Source organism: Equus przewalskii, chromosome 16 (assembly GCF_037783145.1).
Source record: "Equus przewalskii isolate Varuska chromosome 16, EquPr2, whole genome shotgun sequence".
Lineage (NCBI taxonomy): Eukaryota > Metazoa > Chordata > Mammalia > Perissodactyla > Equidae > Equus > Equus przewalskii.
Window position 1 is genome coordinate 68564416 of NC_091846.1, and position 17396 is coordinate 68581811.

Below are 17396 nucleotides of genomic sequence, written 5' to 3' on the forward strand. Positions count from 1 at the left end.
TGGTTAGTGCACACAGGGTGGGAGTACGAGCTTTGACTTCAACCCCAGCCAGGTATGGACACAAACTGTGGGCACTGCGAGGTTTACTGAGAGAGGCCAACAGGGTGCAGGGGTGGATCTTTAGCTGAGTTCTGCCTCTTGAAGCCATAGGACCTCAAGAACACAGTTCCCAATTCTCTAAGCCTTTGACCCCTCCCCCTGCAGGAAAGAAGCACATCCACAGTGGGCACTGGCCTTCACAGCCCCAGGACCAACATTCAGTGCTGGAGCAGTCTGGCCACAGGGGCCCATGGCCACGTGTCTGTAAGTCTGAAGCTCAGTGTCCTCCTTGCCCGGAGCCCAGTGGAGCCAGAGATGGGGGCAGAATGGAGGAAGAGCGTGCCCAGAGCCCTGACATGAGTTCCCGAGGGCTTTTCATGGGATGCAACATACCAGACTGCATGAGAGAAATTATCCACATTGCCCGAACCAGTGGGAAGGGACTGAGCACTAACGCTCGTTACCGGTGGACTGCAAGCTGTGATGCCAGGGGCAGAGAGGAGGGGCCCGGCCACAGACAAGCCTCAGGAACTCACAGCCTGGGTGCCACATGAGACAATCTCCACTCAAGAGAGCACAGTGGGAAGCTCTGCTCAGAAGAGAATCAAGTGCCCAAACATAGTCAGAAATTGCAAGATACAAGAGGAGATCATCTGGAGCAGAAGGAGATCATTATGGGATAGTGACTGGAGACGACTTCACAGAGGACCCCATCCAACTTGAAGGTTATGGGGACAGAGCGAGGAACAGAGGGTGACCAGGGAGGGCCCTGGTGCTCTCGCACTTTCGCAGAGAGACGTACATTTTATTTTACAAAATGGAAAATTGCCCAAGTTGAAGTGCTGTCTATATTGCTTTCACCTCGAGAAGGTGCAATGGAAGGTTTGTTTTGACCTAATTAAACAACACTTACATGGATAAGCACTTTCTGACACTCACAAAACAAATGAAAAAATTGCACCTGCTTTTCTGACTTTTTTCCTTTCTCCAACGTTGCTCCCAGTTACACAAGGAATACAAGAATGCCTTCCCATCGCACCAGACTCAAACTTTCACACAAAAGTAAGCACCAAGTCCCTCACCTGTCACTCCCTCTCCCCGACCCCAGAGCCCTCCAGGTCAATAACTTGGTGCTCATCCTCCTGTGTTTTCTGACCTTTTCAGGAAAACCTGGCATTTTTGTAAATGTTAACACTAAGTTTTTAGAAACTTTGTTTTGGGGGGAGGGGTATTTTTGCTCTTTATAACATTTCGCCTCCCCAGATTTGAAACATAGACTGAATTGTTGATATAGTACTCAGCCAAGGATTCTTTTGGTCTTGTCTGCATTTATTGTGAAAATACTGCTTTCCCAGAAGAAATGGCACACGGACCCGTTAAGAGGCCGAGGAGCTCCAGCATTGTTAGGATACATTAGAAGTGGAGTCATCGTGAAGCTCATGGAATTCAAGCTTTAAGTCTCTAGCTTACCATCCAGGACTCTACATCTAATTTTTTTTTTTAAGATTTTATTTTTCCTTTTTCTCCCCAAAGCCCCCGGTACATAGTTGTGTATTATTTTTAATTGTGGGTCCTTCTAGTTGTGGCATGTGGGACGCCACCTCAGCGTGGCTTGATGAGCAGTGTGTAGGTCTGTGCCCAGGATCCGAACTTGCAAACCCTGGGCCTCCAAAGCGGAGTGTGTGAACTTCACCACCACACCACTGGGAAAGCCCCTTTGTCTTCTTTTTCTTAAAGAGCTCACCCCGAAATTGTATAAGCTTCAGGCCCCCAACCCTGGAGTGCTCCCTAGATCAATCTTAAAGCCAGTGGCCCATTAGACCTGATTCTCCTGGAAGGGCACAGAGCCACCGGTCTGGTTGACACTTTGTGTTTCTGAGGAAGCTTTTCCCAGGGAGGAGGAGGAGGAGGATGCTGATGCTCTGAATTTTAAAATGCCCAGGAGCCATTTCCTGTAACGTGCAGATGCAAAGAAGTAAATGATAGGGTCAATGCCACAGTTCATGTTCATGAGAGACACGGTGAGCTGAAGGGACAGTTTGAAAGCCCTCTGCTCGGGGCAGGAGGACGGGCGGAGCACCTCTCTCACCATGAACTGGATGACGTTGAGATGGTAGGGGCTGAAGCACACAACCACAGTGACCAGCACCACCAGAGTGAGCAGGCAGGCCCTCCGAGGATGCCCTTTCTGGCTTGTCAGAGGGTTGTCCCGGGCTGTCCTGCACAGCTTCAAGGTGATCTTCATGTAGCAAAATAGTATGATCCCCACTGGCCCACAGAAGCTTATAGCACAGGCCACTAGGACCATGAAGGGCAGCCAGGGGACCCCCTCAATGCTGACGTACTCCATGCAGCTCAGCTTGCCCGCAACAGGCTTGGTCATGGAGACCAAAAGCAGGGGTGCCGTCTGCAAAAATGCCAGGGCCCACACAGCCACACAGACCAGCCTTACTCGGCCGGCACTGCGGAGCCGGGGGCACTGCTGGGTGCGGACCACAGCCAGGTAACGATCCACGCTCACGCACGTCATGAGGTAGATGCCCCCATAGGTGTTCACATAGAATATGAACGCTGTCAGCCTGCAAAGCGCCTCACCAAAAGGCCAGCTGAAGTCCAGCGCATAATAGGTGATCTTTCCAGGCAGGGCCAGGGCGAACAGGAGGTCGGACACTGCCAGGTGGACCAAGTAGACACCTGTTGAGTTGATCTTCTTGTCCTTTTGACAGGCAAGGTAGAGGGCAAGGATGTTTCCCAGGGTGCTGAAGACCAAGAGGGCTGTGTAGAACAGAGAGAGTGTCACACTGGCCGCCCGGGGTGGGTGGTGAGGAAGGCAGAAGTTGGCATTGTAGGGGATGCTGTTTGGGTCAGCCATGCTGGAAGCCATGTCATAGAGGTCCTTGGGGAGATAAAAAATTTAAAATGTAATATGACTCTGTGGGGTTATGCCTCTTTATAGCAATAATTCATACTTTACTGAGGCAACACGCACGTGAAAAACATACCTCTTTAAGTAAACACGACATTGAAGCGTAACATACTGTTCCAGTTACTACTGCTGTGTAACAAATTGACCCCCAAAACTTAGCAACTTAAAACATACTTTCTTATGCTCGTGGTCAGGTTTTGAACAGGACACAGTGGGAATGGCTTTTCTCTGCTTCCCACTGTTGGGAGCCTCAGCTGGAAGAGTCAGCAGCTGGGGGGTTACTCAGTGACAGGGACTAGAACCATCTGGAGGTGACCACTCACATGTGTGGTGGTTGAGGCTGGCTTTTGGCTGGAGCCTCAGCAGGGGCTCCTCATGAGACTTGGGGTTCCTCACAGCATGGAGGCCTGTAGGTGATTAGATTTCTTACACAGCTGCTTCAGGCACCAAAAGGAAGTATCCCAGAAACTGGAGAGAAGCTCCGTGTATTAACCACGCCTTTCATTTTCTGCATTCTGATGCTTTGACATCTTGGGGCCTTGCTGACCCTGGAGGCACTGCCCCTCCCTGGGTTAGCCAGTTCCTTTGAGTGTACTTTCAAATGCAAACCAACCATTCCAGAGCCGCAGTCCAACCACTCCTTTATCAGGGCCTCACACTCTGGGCCACTGTCCACCTGCCCTAATCAGCCCAGAGCCAGATACCAGACAACTAGGGGCAGCCCGTATGCCCCAGAGCCCACTGAGATGATTCAAACTAGCCAATCCGAAGCCTGACTCCCCTGTCTCGGCTGTTTCTTCCCACAGAAACCACAATAAAGGCTCTTGCCCACATTTCTGCCCCTCTCCCTCTGTCTCCTGACCCACCCCAGTGCTTCCCCCTGTGGCCCTCTGTGGTGTGGTGTGCCCCCTCTTGGGCTCTGTGAGGAAGACACTCTCATTTTCAATGGCAGTCATCTCCTGATCTTGGCTTTGCTGAACCTCAGATTTTCTGTTAGTACATGCACTTCAAAGCACTGCCTCACCTTTCCTGACCCGGCCTTGGAAGTGTGGCAGCCTCACTTCCAGAGCCTCCTGTGGGTTACAAGCGAGTCATGAGCCCACCCAGAATGAAAAGAAGGGGACATAAATCCCACCTCACCATAGGAGGAACATCGAAGAACTCACAGCTATTTCAAAATCACAACACATTCGTGCAAAAATGTGCACAAATCATCAAAATACAGCTTGACGATTTTTAAACCATGAACATCTGTGTGATAAGCACCCAGATTAGGAAACACACCTCACCGGCCCCTTAGAAGCTCTCCTTTGCCCACTGCAACCTCTGCCTCCACTAAGGGTAACCACTATCCTAACTTATAAAATCACAACTCAGCTTTGGCTGCTTCTGCACTGCAAACCAATGAAATCGTGCACTATGTCTACGTGTAATTTTGCACATATAGCTTCTCTGGCTCAACATTGGGAGACTCGCCCACACTGTCAGGTGTAGCATAGTTTGCTCATTCTCATTGCCGTACGGTATTCCATTGTACGAATGCGCCACCATCTATTTATCCACCCTGCTGTTGATGAACGTTTGTTTCCGGTTTGAGGATAGTCTATAAAGTTCTGCTCTGCATGCTCTTTCATATGTCTTTGGTGAAACAAACACACATTTTGCTGAGTGTGCAGCTAGCAGTGGAACTGGTGAGTCACAGGTTCTACACGTGTTTGGCTTTAGCAGGTCCTGGCAAACAGCTTGCTAAAGTAGCTGCTCTTAATACTCCCGACAGTGGATGAGAGTTCCCGTGGCTCCTCATCCTCACCAACATTTGGTGTTATCAGTCTTTTTCAGGTGAGCCATGTTGGTGGTTGCAGGGGTATCTTGTTGTGATTTTAATTGGCATTTCCCTGATGACCACCAACATTAAGCACCTTCTCACATGTTTATTGGCCCTTTAGATATCTTCTTTATCAAGTCCCTGTATAAATGTTTTGTCCTCTTTTCTATTCAGTTGTCTGTCAAAAATGTGTATGTGTTCCTGTTCCTATTACCAACCCATTTTTCCCAGTCTGCTGTATTAGCCTTGCCTTCATTTTACATCCCTCCATTTCTATCGTCTGCATTCTGATCATCCTTTAACTTTTAATTTCCTCACTGTGACAAGGAGAAATGCTGGAGTGGGTCTGCCCAATGCTCTCCAAACAGCGGTGGGGGCTGTGCGATTGTCCACATGGTGCACATGTAAACACTAAGGTGTACAGAGGGTGTGTGGTTTCCTCAAGGGTCACAGTAGCTCATAGAACCAGGACCAGAGATCCAGGTCGAGAATGCTGAACTTCTGCAGCCAGATGTTGACTTGAGGGCACCAGCTCTGTGAGCCCCTAAACCTCACTTGAGTCAGGACACAGCTGTCCCCTCCTTTACCAATTTGGGGCTGGCTGGTGAGAGACTGCTGTAGAATGTTCCTCGTTTCAACCTAGACAGAGAAAGCTCTGTCTAGTCTCTGCAGATGGAGAAGGGCCTCTATTCAAATGGAAAGTCAGTGAACAGTAGAGATGGGAGCACTGAAAAGCCCTTTCAACTTCAGGAGGATGGATGGATGGAAAGAGATGATAGAAGATAGATGACAGATAGATGATTAGATAGACTCCCTAAAAAAAGAATTAAAAACATATTTTAAATTTTATCAAGAAATTCCCAAGTGCTATGCTAGCTACTCGTTATATTCAGAAGACAGAAAAGAATCGAGTCTTTACCGTCTGAAAGTTATGCTCTGGTCGAAAAGGTAAGGTAGGCAGGTGAAAAACTGCCAAATAGAGATGCCATTACGAGCACTCTTTATACTTGTCTTTCCACTCAGTTTGATGGGGTAAAATTTCAGTACAATAATAAACTTGTTGAAACCCACGCAATTCTCCTTCTGCTATTTTGTTTTATATTGTTCTTTCTATTTACAAATTAGACTCACACAAGAGGGTTTTTTTCCTAGTACTCCAAGCCCTTAAATACATAAAGAGGCATGTGGAATTGCCTTGGAATTGCACTGAAGGAGCCGCCTTGGCCAGGGTTTGAGGATAGAAATGGAAAGGTGCGTCTCACCTGTTCAGACCCTTAGTCCCTGAGCTGATTCCAGGGAAGGGCACGTCGAGGAGGACAAATGGGAGGAGCAGGAAGGCAGGGTCTTTGGAGCACTTTGCCCAGCTCAGGAGTTAAGGATGGACCCTCCAGGGAAAGGAACACCTCCCTTCACGCCTCCCCACCCAGGGCTCTGACCACAGTCCTTCTAGAAGCCCTTGGCTCTGATTCTCTGAGAAGAGAGATTCAGATCTGCTCAGAGCTGGAGAAAGTGCCCCAGCACAGCCTCCTGCCTGCCCTGGGGGAGTTGGCCTGAGGAAGCAGCTGCTCCTCCCCTCACACACTCACACACGCTCACACAGGCATCTGCACTCCCTCTCTCATGCTCACACACAGGGCACTCACACACTCACTCTCACATCTCACTCTTACTCTCTCACACACACTCACACCCCTGTGGAGGTGTGATCTGGGCACCCCAGGGATGGACAGGCCAATGCCGTGGCCCTGGGAATCGTATCCCCATTGAAATTGCTGCCCTTTGGAATAAGCCCTTCCAGGGAAGAAAAGCTCCAATGCTCTCCCAGGAGTCTTGCCAGCTCTGAATGGATTGGGAAGGCTCTTCTTCCTCATCGCTCCTTCCCTGAACAATTCGGCCCTCAGGCCGCAATGAGCTTGATGGCCGCAAGGTGGAGGCTGTGGGGAGGGGGCTTCTGTGCACCCCGATGTGTGTAGGAGCCTGAGCAGACCAAGAAGAGCCGTCTCAAGAGGCCAGTTTAGCTCAGGAGGATCTCAGCCACAGGTCAACTCACCTTCTAGAATCAACTTCTCCAGTCACAGAGTGGCTGCTTGACGCCTGTTTGAAAATCGTGTGTCTCTTTCCCTGTTTGTTGAGGATTCACAGGGCAAAGGGATGGGACTGGCTCCTAAGGAGACCTCAACCCTTGGCAGTTGCCCCCGTTCCTGGTTTTCCGGGGCCTCTCCCCATCACAGCAACACTGGGGTCTCAGGGCTCACTTTGCAGCCCTCTTGCTTCCTCAGCCGAGGGTGCCTGGGTCCCCCCCTTTGCTGCCTGGCACAGTACAACCCCTCGGGCCCCGCTGACTGCCGCCTCCTCTTCGAAACCCCAGCCTCTGCAGAATTCACGTGCCCTCCCCCCTCGGTGCTTGCGGAGCATCTGAGGACAGCTCTCAGGTGCGCTTCCCACGGTGACTCACACCCCTCGGTTGTACCTCTGCAGCTTCAGTGATCGCGGCCCACAGGCCTCTCATGGTCTTTTTCCTTTTTTGGTATCTTGGCTCAGAATGAGTGCTCTGGACATTGGGTCCTGCTGGAAGCCCCATGGTCCCCCTTCCCAGGGACACCCAAAGACAAGTCACTTCCACGCCCCGAGGAGGGACGAGCAGGTGCTGTCACAGCTGTGAGTCTCAGGAGGTCAGATGAAAATAGGAGCCATCCAGAGAGGGACATGCTCTCGAGCCCTAACCTGGGCAGCCTGTGCCCCCTGCTGCTGGTTGATCCCATCCCCTGGCTTATAGATGTGAGTGTGAACCTCAGCGTGAATGCCTTCCCCCACAAGTGGGCACAACTGCCCAGCGCTGGAACCGGTCGGTGGGGTTTGTGCTCTGTGGGCCCTGGACCATACCTGCCCGAAGGTGCTCCTCAGCCCCCCTCTGCACCCCTCATCCCCAGCCCACAGGTTCTCCCCAACAAGCACAAGCATCCTAGTCCCCCACCCCATCCCGTCTGCTCTTAGGGAATGACCCAGTAGTGGTTTTTATGTTGTAATACAAAGTTAGCACTGCATCGCGCCTCACACGTGTATTTGCCTTTTGAGACTCGCAGAGCTGTGACTGTGGAGGGCAAGGTGTGCTCCTATTAAGGAATTATCCCTTAGTGCAACCCTGCAGGGAAGAATTATCAAAAGGGCTTCCAGAGCGTTCTAAAAGTTATGGCCCAGGGTCTGACCAGTGAAGGCAGCTTGGTCCCATCAGCAGGTTTTGCTCAGTGACATGAGGCTGACGCTAGCCTTCCATCCTTCCAGCCTGCCCTGTCCTTCTGCCTGGACAAAGATGGCAGAGGCCCTGGCTGATGAGCTGGGGTCGGGTAGGGACGCTCTACCCACTGACAATAGAAGCAGAAAGAGGGTAGGTGACGAGCAGCTAGAATCTGAGCCTTCCTCTCGGAGCCCCAGCACCTTTCTCCTGCCCTGAGGAGGCTCACCTCTGGTCGACTTACCTTGCTCCCCAAGGACGATGCACGGGGAGCCCAGCAGAGCCTTGGCCAGTGGTCAGCTGCCTTCCTAGGTGGCCCCAGAGCATCGAAGGTGCCCTGTGCGCTCACCCCTCTGCAGGAATTGAATGAGTTCACCGCATAGACTCCACACTCTTCCTCCTGTCACCCACCCCTGCTGAAAAAAAAGAAAGAAAAAAGCAAAAAGCCCAGGGTATCAGGTATGGTGATCTCCTTGCTACAGGACGTGCATGCTCAGCCACAGCCTCCCTGCCGGGCCTGTCCCCCACAGTGCCCCAGAAGGAGGGAGGGATGGGAAGTTGCTCTGGGAACAAATTTCCTTTCTGTTCCATTTCTGTGCCCCCCACAGGCTGAGATTTAGACCATAGATGTGACTATCAAGCCACCAGTGTCAGGAATTCAAAAGCAGCCACCATTCTACCCCTCTAAGCTGGGAGTAATGAGCAGGTAAAGCAAGAAGTGCCATCAGGGGACCCTGACAAGCTCAGCCTCCGCCGTGCAGGAAAGTGGAGGGGAGCCGCGGCCTGGCCAGGGTTTCCCAGGATTTCCTGTGATCCAGGCAGGGCGCTTTGACACAGCATTCCCGAGGGCGGCGCCCAGCAGAGGCTGGACAGGCTGGGTGGCAAATTAAACCCGGTGTTCCCTCACAGGGCACGGCGTAGGGGAGGCCGAGACTGGTCACTGCTCCTTTCGTCCTCTCATTTCCCAGAGGATGGTTTTCCCTACTACACTGCTGGCTAATAAATGATGCATCACACCCTGCATCCTTTGATTACAGCTGTGCCTCACTCCTAAGTTGTTGTCATCAGAACATGTGTGTCATTCTCTTTGAGCGCCGAGGGAAGGCCCCTTCAGTCGGCAGCTGCTCTCTAGCCTGGCCTGAAACATTCCCTCCCAGACCCCTGTGTCTCGGGCATGACATCCACGTGCCTAGGTGTCCCCCAGTCTAGACTGTGGATCAACACACTCCCCTAACTGGCCTCCCGCTGATGACGGCCAGGGGACCTGATTTTTCCCTTGTGTAGACTGGGTCCTAAAAGATGTCCCCCAAAGCTCCTGGCCCATTGGAGAGACGTTTCATAAAGAAGCCCTCTCTCACCAGAAACTCCCTCCCACCACCCCCAGAAGGAATAGCTGATGCAGTTTCCAGGGGCGCCCGACCTTAACGGATCGCAAACCCCAGGAGAACCTTCCTCTACGTCCTCGAGACATTTAGGATTCTCCTATTAAAAGGAGAGACCTTGGGGCTGGCCCCGTGGCTGAGTGGTTAAGTTCGAATCCTGGGCGCGGACATGGCACTGCTCATCAAACCACGCTGAGGCAGCGTCCCACATGCCACAACTAGCAGGACGCACAACGAAGAATATGCAACTATGTACCGGGGGGCTTTGGGGAGAAAAAGGAAAAAATAAAATCTTTAAAAAAAAAAAAGGAGAGACCTGGAAGGCCTAAGAAGGGCCAAAAATTATAGAATGCCCCCACCTTGTGTTTATTCATGATTTGTTCAACAAGCATTTCCTGAGAGCCAGCGTGGAGCCAGGCACAGCTCCATCAATGCGTGTGTGCACAGCGGAAGAAAACACTTCCCTCCACCCTCCTGGTTCAGTGGCTGGGGCTCTGCCACCTAAACGGACAGAGGACAGATGAACAGGAGAAAAGGCATGCACGCTTACGTGATGGTAATAATTTTACGTGGCAGCAGACTTCATAGAAAAGAAGTGAGGACCCAAAGGAGTGGATAGGCCGAGCAGTTTATATAGCATTTTAACAACAAGCCATAAATGGCGGAGACTCAACAAGACAGAGGAAAAGGGAGGACATAAATATATGGGAAAACTAAGGGAAGACAAGGGCTGATGAGTGGGGTCTGTCACACAGGTTCCTCTCTGTCGGCTCCGGGCTAGAGGCTAGAGTCCTCCCAGACAACTGCAAGTTGTTCGCTCCCTGCAGGGAGAGTGAAACACCTTCACAAATGGAGGTTTATGTCCTGCTTCTAACCGAATGGAGGAGAGCAGAGAGATTTTTTTCTTCTGTTATTTCTTAATTGCTTTCAGATCAAAATAATGCTTATACCAAAGTGGCATGTCTGAGTGGCATATTCTGGTCCCCTTCAAGTGCACACGTGACTGGAAAACGCATGGAGGGCCCTCGCCGGGTTCACTCAAACATGTGGGTGGGTCTCTTCACATGTGTTTGGGCTGGAATCTGGCAGACCCCTTACGAGGCGATCACTGTCCTGCCCGTTTATCACCTGGTATACATGTGAGCAGCAGCCCCACTGGCCACTCCTTTCTGTCCGCCGTCCCGTGCTTGTCGCCTGTGTGTGCACTGCATCTCACACTGTCTTGGGCTGTTTTGTTTCAACCAGCTGATGAGTTCCACAGGGTAGATGCTGCAGTGGGCTCTTAGCTAAAAGGGCCGCTAGCGGGAAGGCATGGAGCTTCGTCTAGTCCGTGAGGGCCGGAAGCCTGTGCACCCGGTGGGCAAACATCCCATCTCTCCTCTCACTAGGCCCTCACTGCCCTGTGGCGCTTCAGGGAGGGGAGCGCAGCCAGCCCCGGAGGTACCAAGTGGACCTGTGACTTTGTCCCTGATGGAAATCATGGATCTTTTCCTAGCCTGTCACAGGTGATTCAGGTACCGTGAAATATAATTTATGCTCTTCACTACTTTGAAATTACAGCTGTTATGAGTTAATAAAAAATCATATGTAGCATTCTACCAAAAATCTGTTTTTTAACACTTTGATCACTGTATTTTATTTGAGAGCTTTTTTGTAATGTTTTGTATGTTACTTTATGCATTTAAAAACTTTACTCTGACGAGGATCCTTAGGCTTCACCTGAGGGGTCCACGTCACAAGAAAAGGTGGCCCTGAATAGAGCCTGCTCACCGGGGCCCAGCAAACCAACGGCAATAACAGTAACAATAATGGCGGCCTTAACTGAGGACCTACTCTGTGTCAGGCACTCTTACCTCCATTTACTTATACTTCACTTCACCCACAAAGAGGCATGATTGTCCCCATTTTATAGATGAGGAAAATGAGGCTCAGAGAAGTTAGATGATTTGTCTAGGGCCACACAGCCAATTGCATCAGAGGTCCAGGTGCTTCTGATGGGTTCAATTACAGGGAGTTTGCAGCTGGGGCTGGAGGTAGGGAGGTGGCCGAGGAACAAAGTCTTCCAGATCTGAAGGACGCGAAGACTCGGTGCTGCTGTTCTGGGGCCGGTGGAGCCCCTGCAGCTGCAGCTGGTGATGTCTGAGCTCGGCAGCCACCCTGCACGTTACCTTTGAAGCAGCCTCACCGGGCAGTATTTCTGACGCAATCTGGGCCTGGCCAGGGAAAGCAAGGATGACGTCCCTATCTCATCTCTGTGGTTTGTACGTCTGTGTTCCAGGGGCGTCTTCAGCCCCAGGCATGCGCAGAGCAGCATGGTGTGGTTTGGTTCAGGGTACAGCCAACGTCTGGGGCTCTGTAAAGCCAACACCTTTCTTTCCTTTTTTTTAAAGTGATGAGGAGGAAAAGAATTGGTGGGTGCAGACATTTTTAATCCATTTAATCATTGATACTTAAATAACATATTTACTCACTGGTCCATAGCGAATGCCCACATTTCCTGAACTTCCAGAACTAGCTAGGGAGACGAAATCCTCCCTCTTGGGAAAGTGGACAGACAAACAGACAGGCGAGACCTCTGGAGAGACAGATGCCGTGGAGAGAGTGAGTTGAGGGCACTAAGGGAACACCTGGGAGAGGCTGCTCCGGGTCCTGAGCAGTCGGGGAGGTTTTCCAGAGATGAAGGATGAGGATGAGAAAGAATTTGCCAAACATCTCCTGCCACAGAGGCAGGGAAGAAAGAAAGAGCTGTGCCCGGCATATGTGGGTCACTTTCACCCGTGCTTCCTGGGCCCACACAAGCCGCGTGGCTCTCCTACCTCCAAGAGGGCCGGGAGGTGGAATCCTGCCCAGGGCTGGGGAGGAACACCGGGAAACCAAAGATGACCACACCGCTGACCATGTCTGTCCCTCCAGCCCGGGACTCAAGTGTTGGCTGTCTGCCGGCCACTGCCTGGGTACCCTGGGATCAGACCCACGTGTTCAACCCTCAGACCCACTCCACCTCCTGGATTCCCATCTCCACAAAGCACACTGCCAAGGCCATCCTGCATGCCTCACTCGCTTTCCCTCAACGTGCCATCCATCCCCAAGTCTCCACAACACGCCCCAGGCAGTTTCTATAGTCCAGGCTTCGCCGTCTCTCTCCGGGGAGACACCGCAGCTGCCTGTTTCCCAGTCTGGGCTCTCAACCTTGACTCTCCACTCACTCTGCCCTCTTCATCCCATTGCAGGACTGGGTCTGCTAAAGTGCACAGTGGCTCTACTCTTCTCCAGGACACGGTCCTAATTCCATGACCTGGTCTTTGCTACTCTGTCTGCCTGGAGTGCATTTTCCTCTCCGTCGCATCCTGGTCAACTCTGCTTAACTCATCCCCCCTCAAGACAGGTCTGGCACCATCTCCTCCAGGCAGTCCACCTTGACTGCCTCCACCCCCCACCTAATGTAGATGCTCTTCTTCTGACCTCCCACTCCACCCTACGCGTCTGTATATTAGTACACTATAAGTGAGTACCTCTCTTGGATTGTGAGCTGTTGCAGGAAGTGACAGCTCTCATGCATCTCAGTCTCTCTAGGGCCTGGCCCAAAAGAGGTGCTTGGGAAACGATCACTGAACACGGGAGCAGTGATCAGGTACTGCTGTCCCGAAGCAGCCTACCACAGCTCTCATTGGCTCGTCTTCCCACCTCATCAAAGCCTTCTTCCTGCAAGGATTCATTGAGCATCTGCTTTGTTCCCTGCGCCAGCCACGGAGGCAGGGATGCAGCACAGTCCAAGACACACCCACCCGCACAGGAGCTTTTAGTTTGTGTGGGAAGTGAAGATACCCGCAGGTCACTGAGAGGCAGGTGGTGCTGGACACAGGCGTGAGAAGCCATCCCTTCTGTCTTCCCTTGGTCTCATGGAGTCACCAGATAGAGGAACCCGATAAAGCCTCCTGTCCAATCCTCCCACACTGCAGGATGAGGAAGCAAGGCCAGAGAGGTGAAGTGAGTCATCCTCAGTCACACAGGTAGCTACGGGCGGCACTGACGTCTAGAGCAGCCTACGGCCTCCCCAGCAAACACTCTTCAAGAGCAAGGTGTGGGTGTCGCCCACTGCACACAGCGCCCCGAGGATGCAAGTGGCCCTTGGTTACCCAGAACCAAGTGGATTTTCTCTTCCCTCTTCTTCAAGACTGGACTCTTTCTTCAAGAGGAAGTTGCAATTTAATTGAATTCTTTCTCCTTTCTCTCTTTCAGTCAATGATGTTATTTAAGCACCTTTCATGCATATGGCACGATGCGGGGCACAGTGGATGATCCAAGAGAAAACCTACCCTTGCTTCAGGCTGTGGGGACAAAGCCCACATGCCTGCACGTTAACCAAGAATGCAAGGGAAATGCCAAATGGGTGGTTCAGGCAACGAAGATCCTTCACAAAAATTTCACAAGAAAATGCCCCCAGGAGAGATTTAGTCAGAAAAACAATTCCTGGGGAGATCCCTGGGCTCCCCCAAGCCCCATCCTGATCATCCCCGAGCTGGGACCCTCCTGTGCAGTCTGACTTCACTGATGAGCCTATAGCTGAAAAACCGCAGAACCAACTAAACGAGGCAACACTGCAGTGGCTGCATTAGACCCACACTCTTCCAGCAGGCTGGGGATGCCGTCCTTCCCTGGGCCTGTGCCGCCTGCCTCCGTCACCAAGAGCCCACGTGGGGGCGGGATGAACCATGCATTCTTCCTGCTGAGGCCTTCCTCTTGCAGAGGTTGAACCCAAAAGGGGTCTCTCCTGAACCCTTCGTTGTCTTTCTTAGCAAGCTTTTTAATATAACATACTTACGTGATATAACCTGCCTACAGAAAAGGGCACAAACCATAGACTCGACAAATTTTCATAAAGTAAACACGCCCGTGCACTATCACCCAGAACGTTCTAGGGACCCAGAAGCCCCCTCCAGTCACTGCCTCCCCAGGTTAGCACTATGCCCTAGAGCAGTTTTGCCTGGTTTTGAACTTTATATAAATGGAAACACACAGTCTGGGCTTTCAGCTCTGGCTTCTTTTGCTTGACGCTGTTTTGGTGTGACTCACTATGCCGTTAATAGTTGTAGCTCGTTCACTCCCGTTGCTGTCCATATTCCTCTGTGATGTGCCAGAACTTATTCATTCATTTCCCTCTTGCTGAACATCTGAGTTGTATGCAGTCTAGGCTATGATAAAAGCGCTGCTGGGAACATTTCTGAACACGTCTCTGGTGAACATGTGTGCTCATTTCCACTGGGATTTGCCCAGGGCAGGACTGCTGGGCCTCAGGGTGGGATGTGTTCAGCTTTAGGCTCTACCATCCTTAGCTGATATTTAAAAGAGAAAAAGATGGGGGCCAGCCCGGTGGCGCAGGGTTAAGTGCACACGTTCCGCTTCGGCCACCCGGGGTTCACCGGTCCCAATCCCAGGTGCAGACATGGCACCACTTGACAAGCCATGCTGTGGTAGGCGTCCCACGTATAAAGCAGAGGAAGATGGGCATGGATGTTAGCTCAGGGCCAGTCTTCCTCAGCAAAAAGAGGAGGATTGGCATCAGATGTTAGCTCAGGGCTGATCTTCCTCAAAAAAAATGTAAAAATAAAAAAAAGAGAAAAAGAGAGCAAAGGAGAAAAAGTATTTAATTCTCTGAGAAGAATTTTAACTTAAGTTTTTATCAAAGAGGAATTTTTCCTCTGTGATCGCACAAGTAGATTTAAAAAATAATAATTGGAGGAGAATTTAGATATTGGATAGTCTAGTATTTTTCAACCATTGGGTTGAAATCCAAAGTGGGCTTTAAAACAATTTTTTTATTATGATAAAATATACCTAACATAAAATTTCCCGTTTTAACTATTTATAGTGGGTTTTGAAATCATTTTAGTGGGCCATGATCAGAATTTTTAAAAAATGAAATAGAATATAAATGAAACGAAACAGAAAAGAAAATGCATCATAGCACAAATACTATTTTGTGGAACTTTTGTTACAGTTGTGTGTGCTCTGGGTCAAAAAAGTTTGTAAAACATGGTTCTAGTTCAACTCTTAACTTGCAGAGTAGAAAATATACCGAGAGTGAGTGATGCTTCCAAACACTGCTTGAACTATACCATGACATCCTGGCTTCCGATTCAGCATGATTTCCAGCTCCCATCTCGCCATCTTTGCTGCTGATCTGTTCAAACTTATGGATTAGATGGGACCGTACCTTCGCGGCCCCACATGTTATTGGTGAGAAAGGATCTCATGTCCCCTGCTCGTTGAGTTGGCCCCAGTAGGCTGCAGAAGGAGCCAGGACCCAACAACCAGCACCTTCTGAAACTATTAAACCCGGGGCGACCCATTTGACCTTGTTTGCTTTAGGGTCAACCAGGAATAGTACAAACCTAGAAACTTAAAAGAAGAGTGGGGAAAGGACCTGTGGTTTGACATTTTTCAGAATTTTTTCTCTTTTGTGTGTGTTTCAAGGGCACTTTTCAAGTGCACAGATCTGGAGAGGAAGCGCTATAAATAGAAGGGGCTGCAGGGGGAGGGGGGCTGGGGGAGGAGGAAGTTTGCTCTGAACACCTGCTTGTCTCCAAATCTAGGGTCCTGGAGGGGCTTCTCAGAGGGCCCTTCCCACCCCTACCAAGCCCCACCCCAACCTCTTCTTCAGCCCATCAAAAACAGGGCTGGCGCCAGGTGCTCCACCACGGTCCTTGTGGCCCAGCTCCAGCCAGTCACCACCCCAAATCCACCCAAGACAGCCCCTGGGAGGAAGGGGGCCTGTCCTGCCTTGGACCCAAGTTGAACTCAGGTCAGCTCAATGGACCTCCTATAGCATTAGCCCCTCACTCACCATCCGTGTCATAATGTCAATTAAGTTGTGTCTCCCCTTAGTGTCTCACAAAACTCAGCACTGCCTTCCCACTGTCTTAGCATAACCCCCGCCCATGGCCCGTGGGCAGCTGATTCATCATTTTTGACCAGGTGGGTGCAGCAGGAGGGAAGGACAGCGAGAGCCTGAGTCTCCGAGCCGTATTTGCACAGCATCTGCTGTTTTTCCTGAGAGTGTATGTTTCTTTGGTGGCTGGCTTCCACGGGAAGGGGAAAAAAGGCCATGGAGATTGTTAGGGGAGGGGCTGACCCGCCCCCGCCCCCCTCCGCCACGTGGTTGTCTCCCTCCCCAACTCAGTGATCACCTTTCACTCCTGGCAGATGCAACTCCATCACCTGGGGCCTTCCACTGCCTTCTCCTGCTCCTCACCTGAAGCTTCTCTCATCCTTCAATCCTCTTCCTCAACGTCACCTTGGTTGGCCAAGTGCGCTTCTAGGACCCCTGTAAATCAGAACCCCCTGTTGCATGATGGGCCCCTCCTTCAAACACCTTATGTGTTGTGAGTCAGTTTTGATTTGTGTGATTATTAGGTTTGTCTCTCTCTCCCCCAAGAAACTGTGACCTGTGAGACAGATCCAAGTTGGTTTTGCTCACTGCTCTCTGCCCACGTTCTAGCACAGTGCCTGCACCGGAGATGGTACCCAATACATTAGGTGTGGGAGGAGGGAGGGGGGAAGGAAAGGGAGGATGTAGGAGAGACAGGAGGGGAGCCAGGAGAGAAGGGGAGGAAGAAGGAGAGAAGAGAAGAGCGGATGCAGGGGAGAAGTGAGAGGCTAGGAGGGAGGATGGAGAGGAGGGAGCCAGTTATCAGCGGGAACTGAGCAGCTCTCTCCCTTCTGGTCACTCCACAAAAACTGGTTTTACTGTTTCCCTCTTCTAACCAGTCACATAATTGTTTCAAAACAGAAACCCGCTTCCTTTCAGCACACACCCTTTCTTCTCGCAAGCAGTCGTGAGCCAGTGAGTGGCATGCCCTCAGGTTCCTGGATTCCCTCTGAGAACAAGTTTCATAGGCTTTGAAGATATACCTCTTACCCCGCCAGACAGGAGAGAGGCCAGCTGGGCGGCTGTGCAGACAGGGTGGACATGCCGAGCCCGCAGCCTTCAAG

General features: G+C 51.2%; 1 protein-coding gene across 1 annotated transcript in view; it reads left to right on the plus strand.

Moving 5' to 3' along the window:
- UBAC2 (UBA domain containing 2) overlaps nucleotides 1-15026 on the plus strand; it is a 187667-nt gene extending 172641 nt beyond the window's left edge. Inside the window, exons 9-10 of the mRNA XM_070579156.1 lie at nucleotides 10793-10918; nucleotides 12635-15026. Coding sequence (XP_070435257.1) covers nucleotides 10793-10918; nucleotides 12635-12649 — 141 coding nt within the window. The 3' untranslated portion in view covers nucleotides 12650-15026. The remainder of the gene's footprint in view (nucleotides 1-10792; nucleotides 10919-12634) is intronic.
- The last annotated feature ends 2370 nt before the right edge of the window (nucleotides 15027-17396 follow it).